Raw genomic sequence first — 17,978 nt, 5'->3', positions numbered from 1 at the left:
ACGAAGAGCAAGTGAGATATCGCAGGGGCCCCAACCGCCGGTCTATAAGCCTCCAACTCCTGAGTGTCCACTGCCTGGCGTAGGGATCTAGACAAGGCATCTACACAAATAATAAACAATAGCGGGGATAGGGGGCAGCCCTGGCGCAACCCTCCAGATGACACAAAGAACCGGGATGGCGTACCATTCACCGGAATGGCAAAGGAAGGGATCCGAATGCAGCCCATAATCCATCTAATCCACGTCTCATGAAAGCCAAACCCCTGCAAGGACTGCTGCAGGAAATCCCATCTCATCCTGTCATAGGCCCGCTCCATATCAAGCTTGATCCCCATCAAGCTTCCCCTCATCGGGGCCCTACCGAGATCAAACATGAACTCCTGGGCAATAAGCACATTGTCAGATATGCTCCGCCCCTCCAGGAAAGCCCCCTGCTCTGGACCAATGAGTCTAGGGAGAACAACTCTCAACCTAGCGGCAATGATCTTCGCCGTAGCTTTGTACAAGGTCGTACAAAGGCTAATCGGGCGATAATGACTCGGCTCCGTAGCGTCCTGCCGTTTCGGAATCAAGGTAATAAAGGTCCGCTGCCAATCTGCCGCCATCACTGCCGTATCGAAAAACTGTTGTATGGCCGCCGTCACATCTCGTCCTACAATCATCCAGTATCTCTGGAAGAACAACGGAGGAAAGCCATCCGGCCCCGGAGCCTTGTCCCCCTCTAGGGACCACATCGTCTCTCTGATCTCCCTCTCCGACACCGGTCTAATCAGTGCAACAGTCTCATCCTCAGATACCCCTATCGAAGGCGATGGGATATCCACAGTGCTCCCTCCTGTAGTCTGCTCAGTCCACCTGGCCCTGAAAAAGCTAAACATAATCCTCTGAATCATATCCGGATCCTCTGACAGCTGCCCATCCTCACCCCTGATGGCCCTGATCCTGTTCTGATGCCTCCTAATAACTGTCGCCTGGTGGAAAAATCTGGTATTTCTATCCCCCTCCACAATCCACTGAGCCCTCGATTTCTGTCTCCAAAAAATCTCCTGCTGTCTAAGGAGGCAGTCATGCAATGACAGAAGTGACCTCAACTCTACCATCTCCCCCTCCATAAGGCCCCCCCTGAGCCTCCTGCATCTGTAATCTGGTAATAGCCTCCTCTACCTCCTCGATCCTCCTGAAGATGTCTCCAACCTCCTCACGGTTCCACCTCCTCAACCGTCTCCTCGTCAGCTCCAATCTCCGGGACACCCGGTACATAGCGTCACCCTTGACTGGTGTACTCCATGCCTCCCTCACCATCCCCCACGACCGCAGATAGCATAGCCACATCTTCTTAAATCTGAATGGGGGTCGAACTGGAATGTGTACATCTGTGCTCACCAATAGAGGACAATGATCAGACGCTATCCTAGATAAATGGCTCACCCGATGATCCGAATAGCACTGAACCCATCCAGCGGTCCCATAAGCTCTGTCAAGTCGCTCCCACACTCTAGCCCGACCCTGCTGATTATTGCACCAAGTATACCTGGGGCCCAAGAATCCCAGATCTATCAATCCAGTCGATGTCAGAAAGTCCTGAAACTCCGTAATCTTCCTCTCATAAGTAAACGGTCTACCCCCCATCTTTTCAGAGGGATCTGTAATGCAGTTAAAATCACCTGCTACTAACATAGGATAATCCAAACTGATCAGCTGAGACACCTCCTCCCACAGTATCCGTCGCACCCTGAAATCAGTACTGGCATACACCGCAGCAAATACCCAAGGCCTCATACTGCCCTCCGAAATAACCATAATCACCTCCTGGGTACAGACATGGAAAATATCCACTTTACATGGTCCTTGCGCCCATGTAACAATAATACCTCCTGATAGCCCTTGAGACTCCACTGAGTAGAATCCCCATGACCTCGGTACCGCTCTCCTAGCCTTCTGTAAGCTCTGTCCCGACAACCGGGTTTCCAATACTACACAAATGTCCGGATTGTGCTGCTGCACAACCCTACGAAAGGCCGGGGCGAAAGAAGGCTTTCCCGCGCCACGGCAATTCCATAGAAGGACCTTCATAATTCACCCATGGATTTATCACAACCCCCTACCCCGGGGTTGCAATCGTGGAATACCGCCTCCTCGGAAGTCCCTCCACTTGCCAAGTCCACTGGGTTCACCTGCTTCACAACTGCCATCAGTTGGGATAGGATATGGTGGTGTTCCCCTCCACCAACGGTTTGTGCCAAATGGTGTGCCGTGCCACAAGTTGCTTCAGATCCTGCCACCGTACCCACCTTCGTTCCCTCACACAGCTCCACTCTGGTCCCCCCATCCCTGCTACAACCTTTGGGATCCGCACTGGAACTTGATTCCCTCACCTCCTGTCTCCCAGGACCACACTCCACACAGCTTGACATGGATGCCGTACCATGGCCCATAGAAATTGGCTGAAATGAAACATTCACAGAGCCAATCACAGGAGCCTTACCTCGCCTGGAGCCGTCCGGAGCCATCCCACTCCCTTCCCGCCCGTCCGTACGTCCCACCTCATCGGACGCCCTAACCGGAAAGTGCCGTCCGGATGCCGAGAGACCCGCCGCTGCCGAGCTTGCCCTTTTCGTCTTCCTTCCGGAGAATGCCATCACCCCATGATAGGTGCATGAAAATGTACCTTTTAACACTACCACTTTAGGCTAAATTGTTAAGACTTAAGCATGATTTGGATATTTTTATGATATTTTTCTAATCTGAACTTTACTTCACAAAGTGTCCAAGTCTTAATTGATTTTGGTGATTTTATTGTAGGAATGGAGTTAAGAAGATTGAATATCCCATTGCAGTCCGAATGAAATGAAACTTGGTAGAGATGAAGTAGACATGTTGAGGTTTCATATGCATCAAGAATCAGGTCAATTGGAGCTCCAGAGAGAAAGTTATGAAGTTGCAAAGTTAGGTTTCCCTAAACCGCCAGCCTGGGCCCTGACAGATCAGACCTTTGTGTAGTATTTTGATGATTTCGAGAGCTACAGAAGTCCAATTGAGATGATTCAAATTTTGTTGGAAACTAGACTTCCAGAGCTTTCAAATGACTATAAGAACATAAAATTTGAAGATCAGATGCGATCTGGAGAGTCTCCCGAACTTCATGCTGACGTTGGTGCTCGAGGGTAAAGTCGGAAAAACACATGCAAACGTGTCTAAGTCGTGTTTCCTAGGGTTTTTAGCCCCAAAATCATATATATACTTGGGGAGCACGCCGTTCTAAAGAGAAAAAAGGCTGCATTACAAAGAAATCATCAAGAGGAGCCAAAAATTCATGGAGAGCTAATTCTTGGTGAAGCTAGGGATGAACTCGCTTGGATGATGGTAGTTTCATTTATATTTGATCTATGTAATAGATTCTCATGTTGATACAATTTTTGTTTATCATTTCTCATCCATAGATCTTTCTTGTGTTGGAATAATCTTGAACCTATTCTTTTCATAGATTCAGCCATGTCTTTTTCTATAGAATTATTGAGGTGCTTGATTATATCTAGATTTGATTGTTTATCCAGTTAGTGTGATTTTTTGCTGAAATATTGCCATTGGGTATATTTTTGTCTTTGAATCTGAGTCTAAAAGGATAACAATCCTTGGTTTTAAAAGAGGAGAATGATTTTCTAGAATTATCACTAAATATTTTGATTGTAATGCTATATCCTCCAATTAGAGAATCTGGTGCTATGATCTCTAATTGAGTTATCCAATGGATCAAATATGAATGGAATTACCTGATTCAAGTGAGGAATTCCCGATGCTTTGCTGCCATTAATTCTGGTCACATCTTTTCACTACTACAATCTAATTGTCAATTTACTTTTAAACATTCACATCACATTTTACTGCTTTGATATTTCTTTTTAGTTTTGTAGTTCCTTTTAGTGTTCCTACCTTCTCCCTGTGGAATCGACACCCCAATATATACTGCGATAGCCGCGTTATTCTTTGGGCGTAATCAAATTTTGGCGCCGTTGCCGGGGAGAACGGTACAAGAAGCGCTTCAAGGAATAGGTTTGCTGAATTAATTCGTCAAAGCGGTAACCTCGTTCCTTCTTCTTCTTTTTTTTTTTTCTCTTGCTTTTTGTCTTCAGTTTATTTCATTCATAGTTTTGATTTGATTGTGCAAAAGAAAATGAAAATAAAATAAAAATAATATACATATATTTTGTGTTGCATGCGTAGGCATAGAGACGAGTTAGGTAGATTTGCAAGAAGACCGGAATTAGAACCTGACACTTTTCCTGTGAATTTGCCCGATACGCCATCTAATTCTAACACCATGAGCAATCACGAAGATCAGCCCATTAGGACTCTCCAGGACTATCTCCATCCTACACGCACAGCCACACCGTCATGCATTATGTTCCCACCCAATGTCCCACAACAGGATTTTAAACCAGGAATGATACAGTTACTTCCTACCTTTCATGGCTTAGAGAATGAAAATCCTTACGTGCACATTAGAGAGTTTGAGGAGGTAGTGGCGACTTTTCATAGTCAACCCGGTACAATAGATGCAGTTAGACTTAAGTTTTTTCCATTTTCTTTGAAAGATAGAGCGAAAAGTTGGTTGTATTCACTGAGACCGCGGTCAATAGGATCTTGGGATGAGATGACACAGGTTTTCTTTAACAAATACTTCCCCCACCATAAGACCAGTGGTTTGAAGAGACAGATTTCAACCTTTGCACAAAAGGATAGTGAGACTTTGTATCAGGTGTGGGAGAGGTTTAAAGATTTGTTGAACTTGTGTCCTCATCACGGCTATGAGAGTTGGCGTTTAGTTAGTTACTTTTATGAGGGACTTACACCTAGAGAGCGCCAATTTGTAGAGATGATGTGTAATGGTGAGTTCTTGCAGAAAGATCCGGATGAGGCCATAGAGTACCTGAATGATCTAGCTGAGAAAGCTCATACTTGGACAGGACCTAGTGCGACTGATAGTACTAGTAGGTCACGACCTACAGCTACTCCTTCTAGTGGAGGAATTTACCATCTTAGAGAGGAGGATAATCTCAAGGCCCGGATAGAAATTCTGACTAGGGAGTTAGAGGCCTTAAAAACAAAGGATACAAAGGTTACGCATACTGTTTCTCGTGTTGAGTCCCATGGACCCTGTTTTGTATGTGGTGGAGTGGATCACCTAGCTCAGGATTGTCCCACATTTGCTGAAATGAGGGGTGTGTATGAGGAACATTGTAATGCCCTAGGTATGTACAAGAAGCCTTTTACACCCTTTTCAGATACCTATAATCCTGGTTGGAGGAACCATCCTCACTTTAGTTGGAAATCTGACCCGCAACATCCTGCACAACCACAGCTGCCTAGAGCTTATTCTACACCTCCATACCATGCCCCATCTTCTAGGAATCCTTTAGAGGACACACTACATGCTTCTATTGAGGCTCAGAATAAGACAAACCAGAAGTTTGAATCAATGATTACTCAGGTGGTTGAGGAAAATAAAGAGATTAGGAGTCAAGTGTCTAAGTTGATTAGTGCTTTAACCGTAAATGAGCGAGGAAAATTTCCATCGCAAGCTCAACCCAATCCCCAAGGTCAGCATATGGCACAAACTTCTAATCCTGATAGGCAAGATCTTAAGGAGGTTAATTCCATAACTACTCGAAGTGGTAAGGTTATAGAAAGGGTTCCCAAGCCTAAGGACACACAAGAGAAGTTGAGTAGTGATGTAGTTGATGTTCCAAGAGAGGAAGAGATAGTGAAGAGTCCAGTTAGAGTGCCCTTTCCTCAAGCTCTCAAGTCTACCTCAAGAGTTATGGACCATAGTAGCGAGATCCTAGAGAACCTAAGGCAAGTGAAAATTAATCTTCCTTTGTTACATGTGATAAAACAGGTTCCAACTTATGCAAAGGTCCTTAAAGATTTGTGCACTGTAAAAAGAAAACACCATGTTAAGAAAACAGCTTTTCTAACGGAACAAGTAAGTGCTTTGATTGAACAGAGAATCCCACCAAAATATAAGGACCCAGGATGCCCCACAATTTCTTGTATTATTGGGAATCATGAGTTTGCACAGGCCTTACTTGATTTGGGAGCTAGTGTCAATCTCATGCCTTATTCTGTTTACTTGCAATTGGGATTAGGAGAGATCAAACCCACCTCTGTGGTCTTACAGTTAGCTGATCGGTCAGTAAAGATACCAAGGGGGATAGTTGAGGATGTGTTAATTCAAGTTGATAAATTTTACTATCCTGTTGATTTCTTGATTCTAGACACACACTCTGTTGTTATTTCTGAATCAAAAATCCCCATTATTTTAGGTAGACCTTTTCTTGCCACCGCTAATGCTCTTATTAATTGCAGGAATGGATTGATGAAGTTGTCCTTTGGGCATATGACCCTTGAGGTCAATATCTTCCACATAAGCAAACAGCCACAGGAGGACGATGAGTGTCACCAAACTTACCTGATAAACACACTTATGCAAGAGGAAGCCATCACAAAACATGACCCCGATCCTCTTGAATATTTTCTTATTAATTCTGGGTTTGATAGCACATTTGACTCTAATGATGTTACTAATATTTGTGCTGTTTTTGATTCATCTCAGGATTATGGGACGAGGACATGGCAACCAAGATTTGAGGAGCTGCCCTTGATGCGAGAACAACCGAAGCCATCTACCATTGAAGCCCCAAAAGTCGAGTTAAAGCCACTGCCTAAGGGTTTAAAACATGCATTTCTTGGTCCAGGTGATACCTTTCCTGTAATAATTTCTTCTGACTTAAGTGCATCACAAGGTAAAAAATTACTTACAACTTTGAATGAGCATAAATCTGCACTTGGTTGGACCATGGCCGACATTAAAGGCATCAGCCCTTTAATTTGTTCTCATAGGATTCACTTGGAGGAGGGAGCTAACCCTCGTAGAGACCCCCAACGCAGGCTAAACCCTACCATGAAAGAAGTTGTGAAAAATGAAGTCTTAAAACTGTTAGATGCGGGTATTATTTATCCGATTGCTGATAGCAAGTGGGTTAGTCCTACGCAGGTAGTTCCTAAAAAGTCAGGTGTCACAGTAGTGAAGAATGATGTAGGAGAATTAGTCCCTACCAAAGCAGCAACCGGGTGGCGCATGTGCATTGATTATAGGAAGTTAAATGCTGCCACTCGCAAAGATCATTTTCCCTTTCCATTCATCGACCAAATCTTAGAGCGTGTAGCTGGTCATCCCTTTTATTGTTTTTTAGATGGTTATTCTGGTTATTATCAAATTGAAATTGCTTTAGAGGACCAAGATAAGACCACTTTTACATGTCCCTTTGGAACTTATGCATTTCGTCGTATGCCATTTGGTTTGTGTAATGCTCCAGCTACCTTTCAAAGGTGCATGATGAGTATTTTTAGTGATATGGTTGAGAATTGCATGGAGGTGTTTATGGATGACTTGACTGTTTTTGGTGACTCCTTTGATGTATGTTTGTTTAATTTAAAAAGGGTTCTAGCTCGTTGCAAAGAAAAAGGCCTTGTATTGAATTGGGAGAAATGCCATTTTATGGTGCCTTCGGGTATTGTTTTGGGCCATATTGTTTCCTCTAGGGGAATAGAGGTTGATCAATCCAAAATTGAGTTGATCTCTAAGTTGCCCACACCTAAGACTGTGAAGGATGTTAGATCATTCCTTGGTCATGCTGGTTTCTATAGGAGGTTTATCCAGAATTTTTCTGCCATATCTAGACCATTGTGTAACCTTCTAGTTAAGGATACCCCATTTGAGTGGACACAAGAGTGCCAAGCGGCATTCCAAACGCTTATTGGGAAGCTCACTTCAGCTCCCATTATGCAGCCACCAGATTGGAGTTTACCTTTTGAAATTATGTGTGATGCAAGTGACTACGCAGTAGGGGCTGTCTTAGGTCAACGGAGAGAGGGAAAGCCCTTTGTCATTTATTATGCTAGTAGGACTTTAAATAGTGCTCAAATGAATTATTCTACTACTGAAAAAGAACTACTAGCTGTAGTATTTGCATTAGATAAATTCCGTGCTTATTTGATTGGCTCGCCTATTACAATTTTTACAGATCATGCAGCCCTTAAGTACCTTCTCGCAAAGAAGGATGCTAAGGCGCGATTAATTAGGTGGATCTTGCTTTTGCAGGAATTTAATCTAACCATCAAGGACAAGAAGGGTTTAGAGAATGGGGTGGCTGATCACCTCTCAAGGTTAATATTTGAGGATACTACAGATACACCACCGATCCGTGATGATTTTCCAGATGAACAATTATTTTCTATCACCTCCATGCCGTGGTTTGCACATATTGTCAATTATTTGGTAACAGGTGAGATGCCATCAGACTGGAATGCACAGGATAAGCAGAAGTTCTTAACAGAGGTACGTTCTTTTTATTGGGATGATCCACATCTTTTTAAGTACTGTCCTGACCAAATTATGAGGAGATGTATCCCAGATGATGAGATAGCAAGTGTCTTAGAATTCTGTCATTCCCAAGCTTGTGGAGGCCATTTCTCTATGAAGAAAACCGCTGCAAAAATTTTGCAGTGTGGATTTTATTGGCCATCATTGTTTCGAGACACAAATGTTTATTGTCGTTCTTGTGAGAAATGTCAAAAATTAGGAGCTTTGTCCCGTCGTAATATGATGCCTTTGAATCCAATTTTAGTGATAGAAATTTTTGATTGCTGGGGTATAGATTTTATGGGACCGTTTCCTCCTTCTTTTGGTTATCTATATATTATTGTTGCAGTAGATTATGTGTCCAAATGGGTAGAGGCTGCAACTTGTAGGAACAATGACAATAAGACAGTAATTAAATTTCTAAAGGAAAATGTGTTGTCTCGTTTTGGTACACCACGTGTTATCATTAGTGACCGGGGTACACATTTTTGTAACCGTTCCTTTGAAGCATTGATGAGGAAGTATGGGGTGGTGCATAAGATTTCTACAGCTTACCATCCTCAAACAAGTGGGCAGGTAGAGCTTGCTAATAGAGAGATTAAGCGTATTTTAGAGAAAACGGTTAACCCCGACCGGAAGGATTGGTCATTGCGATTAACTGATGCACTTTGGGCATACCGTACAGCTTTCAAGACCCCCCTAGGCATGTCACCTTATAGGCTTGTTTTTGGTAAACCTTGCCACCTACCGGTAGAGCTAGAACATAGAGCCTATTGGGCTATTAAGAACTTTAACTTTGATTTACCTGAAGCCGGTGAGCTTAGAAAGTTCCAGATGACCGAGTTAGAAGAGTTGCGAAATGAAGCTTATGAAAATTCTAAAATTTACAAGGCTAAGATGAAGGCATTTCATGATAGAAATATTCTTAGAAAAACATTTGCACCTAATCAACGAGTATACTTATATGATTCTAGGCTTCATAAACACCCTGGTAAATTACGATCTAGGTGGACTGGTCCTTTTGTGGTAAAGCATACATTTGAGAATGGAGCGGTAGAGATAGAAGATCCTAGAGATGGTCGGATGTTTAAGGTAAATGGCCAGAGACTCAAGCCGGTCCTTGAGAAAGAGGCTCCAGTAGAGGAAGATATTCTTCTCATGGACCCCGTCTACGAACAGTGATGCTATGCCCATGCAGGTACGTTTCTCTTATTCCTTGTTTCTTTTTGTTTTTCTTTATTTTGTCTTTGTTTCAGTTTTTGTTTTTGCTTGTTTTGTTTTATTTCGTTTGGTTTCCTTAGTTTAATTTTCAGGTTTGCCAGCTTCCTGTTTTTACCATGGATTTGTGCTCCGCTAATCAGGTGACCTCTATCCTATTTTGTTTTCTATGCTTTTATTTCCATACATTGAGGACAATGTCATGTTTTAGTTGGGGGAGGGCAGCCCATGTGTATATGTTTTTGCATGAATTTGCTTAAAAAAAAAAAAACAAATGATTACAGAGTATTTTTGCTGGAGTCAATTTTTCTATCTTAGTCACACTATTAAGACACCCTTTGAATTCTTTTTTTATGCACGCATCTAAGCCTTGTGGTTTGATGGATGTTCAATGCATACAATTAGAGAACTCTCAAACTTAAGTATTTACGCATTGGTGAGTATTAGAGAGAGAGAGAGAGAGTTCATCATGTTCAGAGACTTGTGGCATGCGTTCATTGATTTTTTTGAATTGGTTGCTCTATTGGGAATTTTTATTGCACAGTTTGTGGTATGTTGGTTGATTATACTTAGGAGATGATGAAGGTCAATTTAGGATGAACGTTTGAGCCTTTCAAGCTAACCCATGTTTTATCCATTAGAAGCCATTTTGAGCCGAAAAAAAAAAGAACCCTTTCCTTTGTAAACCCATATGTCCTTACCCCCCCCCCCCCCCTCCACATTGGAGTTGAGCCTAAATTATTATATCTTTCCTACCTTTTACTTTCAAGTACATGCTAGGGATGATAAATAATTGGTCCGCAAATAATGAAGACAAGAAAGGGGATGTACTGTGGTGGTTTCTCATTGGTGCTGTCAGGTTTGCTGAAATGGACTCCATAATTGCAACCAAAGGTTGTGTTAAAAAAAAAAAAAAGGGAAGAAGAAAAAGAAAAGAAAGAAACAAATCAACTCCACCAGCAGCTTCAGCTTTCTATTACCACAGGCCTTGAAAATGTCTCAGGCTCTAATCTCCATTCTGAAAATGATTCTATTGGTTCCCAAACTGCTTGTCACAGGTTCAAAATGCTAGTATGAAGTTGTTGATGAAATAACCAAATGGTATGACTAGCGTGAAAAAAAAAAAGAAAAAAAAAAGAAGAAAAAAAAAAGGGTACAAGCGGTTTGAGGAAGTTGTGCTTGATGTTATATCTTGTGAAGACCTCTAGCATGTACTGGAAAGTTCTTTTGAATTCTCTTATCCATCCTTTTATTATTTTTATTTTACTTAACTTTAGCCTCATTACAACCTTTTATTATTGACCTTTTTGATCCTAAGTGGGTTTGTGGTAAGAATGGTTGAGTTCCCAATGGTTGGTGATCCTATCATAAGATCAATGCTTGTTTGTTGCTTGTTCATGAACACTTGCCTTCTCATATATTTGTATGAACACCCTTTCTCAACTCCATAGAGAGACCCCTTACACCAGTCTACTATTGAATATTATACCTGTGAGATATGGAGTTGAAGCTTTTGTTTGAAATGTTCTCGACGTTGTATGTGTCAGGGTTGGTGGTAAGATGGTTACGGCTTAGAGTACACACACACACGAATTCTGGGAGTTGCTCTTGATGGACTGATTTTGATAGTATTGTTGATCTCTTGCGAGTACTTTGTTTGTTATACTTGAATATTATTGCTTAGCTCATGCAAAAGCTGTCTACACTGGGTTGGATATAGTCCGTTCTTTTTCTTCGCTTAAATTGCTAGGGACTAGCAATAAGCTGGTTGGGAGGTGTGATAGGTGCATGAAAATGTACCTTTTAACACTACCACTTTAGGCTAAATTGTTAAGACTTAAGCATGATTTGGATATTTTTATGATATTTTTCTAATCTGAACTTTACTTCACAAAGTGTCCAAGTCTTAATTGATTTTGGTGATTTTATTGTAGGAATGGAGTTAAGAAGATTGAATATCCCATTGCAGTCCGAATGAAATGAAACTTGGTAGAGATGAAGTAGACATGTTGAGGTTTCATATGCATCAAGAATCAGGTCAATTGGAGCTCCAGAGAGAAAGTTATGAAGTTGCAAAGTTAGGTTTCCCTAAACCGCCAGCCTGGGCCCTGACAGATCAGACCTTTGTGTAGTATTTTGATGATTTCGAGAGCTACAGAAGTCCAATTGAGATGATTCAAATTTTGTTGGAAACTAGACTTCCAGAGCTTTCAAATGACTATAAGAACATAAAATTTGAAGATCAGATGCGATCTGGAGAGTCTCCCGAACTTCATGCTGACGTTGGTGCTCGAGGGTAAAGTCGGAAAAACACATGCAAACGTGTCTAAGTCGTGTTTCCTAGGGTTTTTAGCCCCAAAATCATATATATACTTGGGGAGCACGCCGTTCTAAAGAGAAAAAAGGCTGCATTACAAAGAAATCATCAAGAGGAGCCAAAAATTCATGGAGAGCTAATTCTTGGTGAAGCTAGGGATGAACTCGCTTGGATGATGGTAGTTTCATTTATATTTGATCTATGTAATAGATTCTCATGTTGATACAATTTTTGTTTATCATTTCTCATCCATAGATCTTTCTTGTGTTGGAATAATCTTGAACCTATTCTTTTCATAGATTCAGCCATGTCTTTTTCTATAGAATTATTGAGGTGTTTGATTATATCTAGATTTGATTGTTTATCCAGTTAGTGTGATTTTTTGCTGAAATATTGCCATTGGGTATATTTTTGTCTTTGAATCTGAGTCTAAAAGGATAACAATCCTTGGTTTTAAAAGAGGAGAATGATTTTCTAGAATTATCACTAAATATTTTGATTGTAATGCTATATCCTCCAATTAGAGAATCTGGTGCTATGATCTCTAATTGAGTTATCCAATGGATCAAATATGAATGGAATTACCTGATTCAAGTGAGGAATTCCCGATGCTTTGCTGCCATTAATTCTGGTCACATCTTTTCACTACTACAATCTAATTGTCAATTTACTTTTAAACATTCACATCACATTTTACTGCTTTGATATTTCTTTTTAGTTTTGTAGTTCCTTTTAGTGTTCCTACCTTCTCCCTGTGGAATCGACACCCCAATATATACTGCGATAGCCGCGTTATTCTTTGGGCGTAATCACCCCACGCCGCGAGGTGTCACCGGCCCCCCTGCCGTCGCGCTCCGCCCGCGGGGGTCGGTTGCCCGTCGCCGAGAACGGTGGAGGGGAACTCCAGCTCCTCCGATGGCCACCTGCGTCCGGCCATCCTTTCGGACATGGCTAAAGGGGGATCATCCCCGATTTAGAGCAGCTCCCAGTCGCATTCCGACCCTTAGACCCAAGCCCTCGGCATGGGCTTCTAGATCTCTTCCTCGGACTCGGCCCGAGCCCGCCACAACCCAGTCCATCACCCAGCCCAGCCAGTGTATCAAACACCCAGCCCGGTCCATCGGTCAGCCCACACTCACCTGGGCCAGTTCCCCGGCCCAAAGCCTCATCGAGTCGACCCAGGCCCGACCCGTCGCCTAACTCGGCATCTGCACCGGGTTGACTCATCCCACCAGTGGCCGCCCCCGCACCAGCCATCGTGACATCCTTCTCCGGCGTCTTTCGCCGGGCCACCTTGGAAGGTTTCTGCCACCCATCAAGGTCGACCGGCGAAGACACCCCAGTTGAGTTCTCGCTGGACCGGTAGGGAGTGGTCGCCGAGTCCGGCCGAGAACCCACCTCGGTTGCCTCCTTCCTCTGTACCGTCTTCTTGGCCACCGGCTTATGCCAGATACGACTCGTCACCATCCATGGCCCATACGCCGCCGGCTCCTCCACTGCATCAGCTTCCCCAAGCTCCTGCCCAACAACCCCCTGATCATCCACCCCTGTGCCCGGCGTCTTCCTCCCCCCTGTCTCCGCCGTCTCCCCCGTACCAGCCACCGGAGGGAATCGGCCACACTCCGGCGCCGAATGCCCAATCCGGCCGCACTTGGTACACGGAGCAGGCAGATTCTCATAGATGAAGCTTTGCCAAAAGGTCTCCTCGACTCCTTCGGTTCTTCCCCTCACCAGCGTCCCCGGTTTAAGGGAGCCAGAGCAGTCGAGCTCTATTTTCACCCTTGCGAAACCAAACCTCCGCCCCTGTTCCGTGAACCCATCCAGAGTCAATGGATTTCCAGCCCTTGCAGCAATTTTTTTGATAGTCTCCTTCCTCCAGTAATTAAGAGGTAGCCGTGGCAGCCGGAGCCAGACGACCACCCTACCCACCCCCATGGCACCAGGCACGAAGTTTGGTCGCCACCTATCCATCGCCAGAAGCTGCCCAGCCACCGTCCAGGGGCCGTTCATCACAGCAGATTCGCGGTCACCCTCCTTGGCAAACCAGAAGACTATGAACCCATCCATAAGCGGGAAAAACTCCACACTGTAGTCCAAGCGACCCACCCTCTTGATCTCCTTCGCGATCCACTCACCTGGAACTGTCCTCCCCAGACTTCTTACAATGACCGCAGTGCTCCGCCATTCCGCCCGTGCATCCTCCAACTCCTCCTCCGTGATGTCAACCACCTCGTCGGAGAATCTGTTCTGCATCACCTCCAGCTCGCGGGAAGATAGCTGGTGACAGGACCAAGCTGGCTGCCGGACGGATCCTTTCGCAACGTCTGCCCAAGACCGATCCTTCATCGCACCCCCCACACCCTGCGCAGCAGATCCCCCATCCTTCCCCGCCCCCGGTCGAGCCGAAGCCCCCTTCCGAGAATCCATACCACCACCCCTATACTGTTCGGCCCCCACACCAGGTGTTTGGGAAAATACCCCACCCACCGCACGGAGATTGTCACCCCCTCATCCTCTTCAGAATGCAGATAAATGAAGAGGTTTGGAGTACTTTGAGATTTGTATGGTGGGTAATCTTTAACCATAGGCCATATAATAAGGGTACTTTAAAATTTGTGCAGGTAAATGTATGAAGTTCAAAGCACTTTGAGAGTTTTGTGATGGATGGTCCTTAACTATGGCCATGTACTAAAGATGCTTTGAAATCTATACAAGTTTATGAATGAATGGGTTTGGAGTGTTTTGAGATATACACAGTGGGTGATCCTTAACTATACACAATATGCTAAGTGTTGGGGAAAAAATGGACCACCCCACAAGTACAATTAAAGCAACCATATCCGACAGCAAGCTTGACCTCATGCAGACCGAGCTCATGCAGACCGAGCTCAGCAGGCCGAGCTCATGCAGACCGAGCTCATGCAGTCGAGCTCAGATGACCGAGCTCATGCAGGCCGAGCCGAGCTCATGCAGACCGAGCTTAGAAGGCCGAGCTCATACAGGCCGAGCTCATGCAGTCGAGCTCAGATGACCGAGCTCATGCAGGCCGAGTCAAGCTCATGCAGACCGAGCTCAGATGACCGAGCTCATGCAGACCGAGCTCAGAAGACCGAGCTCATGCAGGCCGAGCCGAGCCCGGAAGACCGAGCTCATGCAGGCCGAGCTCATCCAAGCCGAACCCAGAAGACCGAGCTCATGCAGGCCAAACTCATGCAACTGAGCTCATGCAGGCCGAGACCATAAGGCCGAGCTCGTTGTCCACCTGCTGCGGCCACGCCCTGCAGCAGTCTCATCGCACCTTGCTTTGCTTGCCGGCCACGCTACGGCATATCAACCAGAGACCATATCCTGCTACAACTGTCAACAATTAAATGCGCACGATCTCCATGGACCTCCAGTCAACCCAAAGTCTCAGACCATCCACGGCAACTCGTTGACTCACTCAATCCCGTTCAGTCATCCACGACAACTCAATAATGCACCACTCCGTCTTGTTCAGCTGCCCATGCTAGCTCATTAATGCGCACGACAACGCCCAATCATGACGGTAATTCATTAATTCGCCCAGTCACATCTCAGGTAACCTAGCATCCCTCCTATAAAAAAGAGAGCTTCTCCCTCTAAAAAGGAGGCTTCGAACTTCTACATACAGTCCATCTCCTTCTCCAAAATTAATCCCCCCTCTGACTTAAGCATCGGAGGGCCGACGCCGGAAACCCCGGCCACTGGCTTTTACAAGTCCCCTGGAGGACGCAGCCCGCCGACATACCGCCACCCGCCACTCTCGTCGGAGCTCCTCCTCCTCAGTCCACGGTCGCCCCCGGGTCCAATTTTCAGTAATAGTTGGCGCTAGAGGAAGGGACCGAGTCGTGGCCATGAAACTAAGAAACAGAGGAGTCTCTGATACCTCCCGGCATCATGCTCCAAGCTCCAGACACTCAGTCCAGAATCTACCACTAAGACCTCTGCAAGATCAAGCTTTATAAGTCCAACCCAAGCAGTTCAACGCGCTGGTGCAGCAAGTCCAAGCACTAACCATTACAGCCCAAAGCCTGCAACAAGTAGAGGCCTGTCCTATGCCGCCTCCACGGGTTCATGTTAAGCAGAGGAAGAAACTTTCTTCCGAGCCATCTCGAATCAGGCATGGCTCCCGCTGCAACGACGTGGGACGTGGGGGCAACCAGTGAGAAGTAGTAGCCCAAGTCTCACGTCAACGAGTTGGAGGGGAAGAGAAATAAAAGCTGAGGTCTGGAGAAGGAGCGTTTTGAAATTTTAAAATGGGATTGTAAGCCTCTGTGGCAAAGGGTACAGTCCCATTAAATTCCATTGCCCTTCGAACTCTTCTCTATTTTTCCGCGATCAGGACGAAGACTACGTGTCCCTACTCTCCTTGTTCGGATCATCAAGGCTTGCGGCAAGTAAGAGATCAGTATGTACTCCCTCTTCATGGGTGTAAGTCCTTAGGACGGCGCTCGTGATGTCGCTCTCCCACAGAGCGTCGCCATCACCGAAGCTCCTATCAAGCTCGGAAGGACGACATCGGCAAGCATGACCTCGGAAGGCATGAGCTCAGAAGGCCAAGCTCAGAAGGCTGTCGAGCATAGAAGGCTGCCGAGCTCAGAAGGCTACCGAGCGCAGAAGGCCGCCGAGCTCAGAAGACTAAGCTTAGAAGGCTGCTGAGCTCAGAAAGCTGCCGAGCACAGAATGCCGAGCTCAGAAGGCCGAGCTCAGAAGGCTGTCGAGCTCAGAAGGCTGCCAAGCACAAAAGGCCGAGCACAGAAAGCTGTCGAGCATAGAAGGCCGAGCTCAGAAGGCTGCCGAGCTCAGAAGCTCAAGCTCAGAAGCCCAAGCTCAGAAGCTCGAGCACTCAGAATGCCTCCCTCAGAAGATCGGTGCTGAGCCAAGTCCTAAGGGACTTCGAAGCTCGGGAGCCATTAAAATATCTCCAAAAGGTATAGGACGCCACTTTGGCTTTAAATAATTTCAATATTTTATCTATCTCCAGATCAGAGAATGCAAAAGACGACCTACGGATATTTCTATCTCCAACGTTGCCCCACTCCAGGTGGGGGTGCACGATCGCCAACGGATAAAGCCATCTCCGGTCTCCATCTCCATCAAAGATCCCGACCAAGCTCGGGATGCCCCGCTGAGTCGACAGCGAGCCCAAGCTCCTTCAACCTCGGAAAGCATTGCGGGGTCACCCAAGCTCCCTCGACCTCGCACACGATCCCCCGACTAAGGTCGGGATGCCCCGCTGAGTCGACAGTGAGCCCAAACTCACTCGACCTCGGAAAGCATCGCGGGGTCGACAGCGAGCCCAAGCTCCCTCGACCTCGCGCATGATCCCCTGACTAAGGTCGCGATACTCCGCTAAGTCGACAGTGAGCCCAAGCTTCCTCGATCTCGGGAAGCATCGCAGAGTCGACAGCGAGCCCAAGCTCCCTCGACCTCGCACATAATCACCCGACTAAGGTTGGGATGCCCCACTAAGTCGATAGCGAGCCCAAGTTCCCTCGACCTCGAAAAGATATTTGACGATATTCGACGACACTTCGACGACATTCAACGACATTTCGACGCCCTTCGACGACATTCGACGCCCTTCGATGACCTTCGACGACATTCGATGCCATTCGACGACACTTCGACAACATTCAACGACATTTCGACGCCCTTCGACGATATTCGACGCCCTTCGACGACATTTAATACCATTCGACGCCATTCGACGCCACTTCGACGACATTCGACGTCATTTTAACGCCATTCGACGCCATTCAATGCCATTCAACGCCCTTCAATGCCATTCGATGCCTCCTACGACAACACGTCCCGATCTGAGTGGGGGCACCCTGCTGAGTCGACCACAAGCCAAAGAAGGCTGCTGAAGTCGATCTCAGAGCAAAGTCGCTTAGCTCGGCTTGAACAACTCAGCTTAAGGTCGTTAGCTCCGACTGCATGAGAGGTACATCCTACTTAGCACATACATCTTCATAGATATTTGGCTATATTACAGGA

At 45.6% G+C, this 17,978-nt stretch overlaps 2 protein-coding genes and 1 non-coding gene across 3 annotated transcripts; 1 reads left to right on the top strand and 2 right to left on the bottom strand.

Moving 5' to 3' along the window:
- Positions 1-1,065: 1,065 nt before the first annotated feature.
- LOC103701716 (uncharacterized) lies at positions 1,066-2,073 on the bottom strand. Its single transcript, XM_008783879.2, has one exon. It carries the CDS (start codon positions 2,071-2,073, stop codon positions 1,066-1,068), a length of 1,008 nt encoding a protein of 335 aa, XP_008782101.2.
- A 590-nt stretch (positions 2,074-2,663) lies between these two features.
- On the top strand, positions 2,664-12,085 carry LOC148714769 (uncharacterized). Its single transcript, XM_089928927.1, has one exon. The coding sequence runs from the start codon at positions 4,214-4,216 to the stop codon at positions 9,602-9,604; it is 5,391 nt and encodes a 1,796-aa protein (XP_089785053.1). The 5' UTR covers positions 2,664-4,213; the 3' UTR covers positions 9,605-12,085.
- On the bottom strand, positions 4,699-4,806 carry LOC120106750 (small nucleolar RNA R71). Its single transcript, XR_005508798.1, has one exon. It is a non-coding gene; the product is annotated as a small nucleolar RNA R71 (small nucleolar RNA).
- Positions 12,086-17,978: the final 5,893 nt, after the last annotated feature.

Source organism: Phoenix dactylifera, chromosome 2, assembly GCF_051530095.1.
Source record: "Phoenix dactylifera cultivar Ajwa chromosome 2, Ajwa_hap1_PhDact_Kaust_v1.1, whole genome shotgun sequence".
NCBI lineage: Eukaryota > Viridiplantae > Streptophyta > Magnoliopsida > Arecales > Arecaceae > Phoenix > Phoenix dactylifera.
The sequence above is the reverse complement of the archived record's forward strand: the minus strand, read 5'-3'. Positions and strand labels throughout refer to the sequence as shown.

Bases quoted from the DNA above. Each gene is read 5' to 3' on its own strand.
- LOC103701716 (XM_008783879.2), bottom strand. From the start codon at position 2,073: ATGAAGGTCCTTCTATGGAATTGCCGTGGCGCGGGAAAGCCTTCTTTC.
- LOC148714769 (XM_089928927.1), top strand. From the start codon at position 4,214: ATGCGTAGGCATAGAGACGAGTTAGGTAGATTTGCAAGAAGACCGGAA.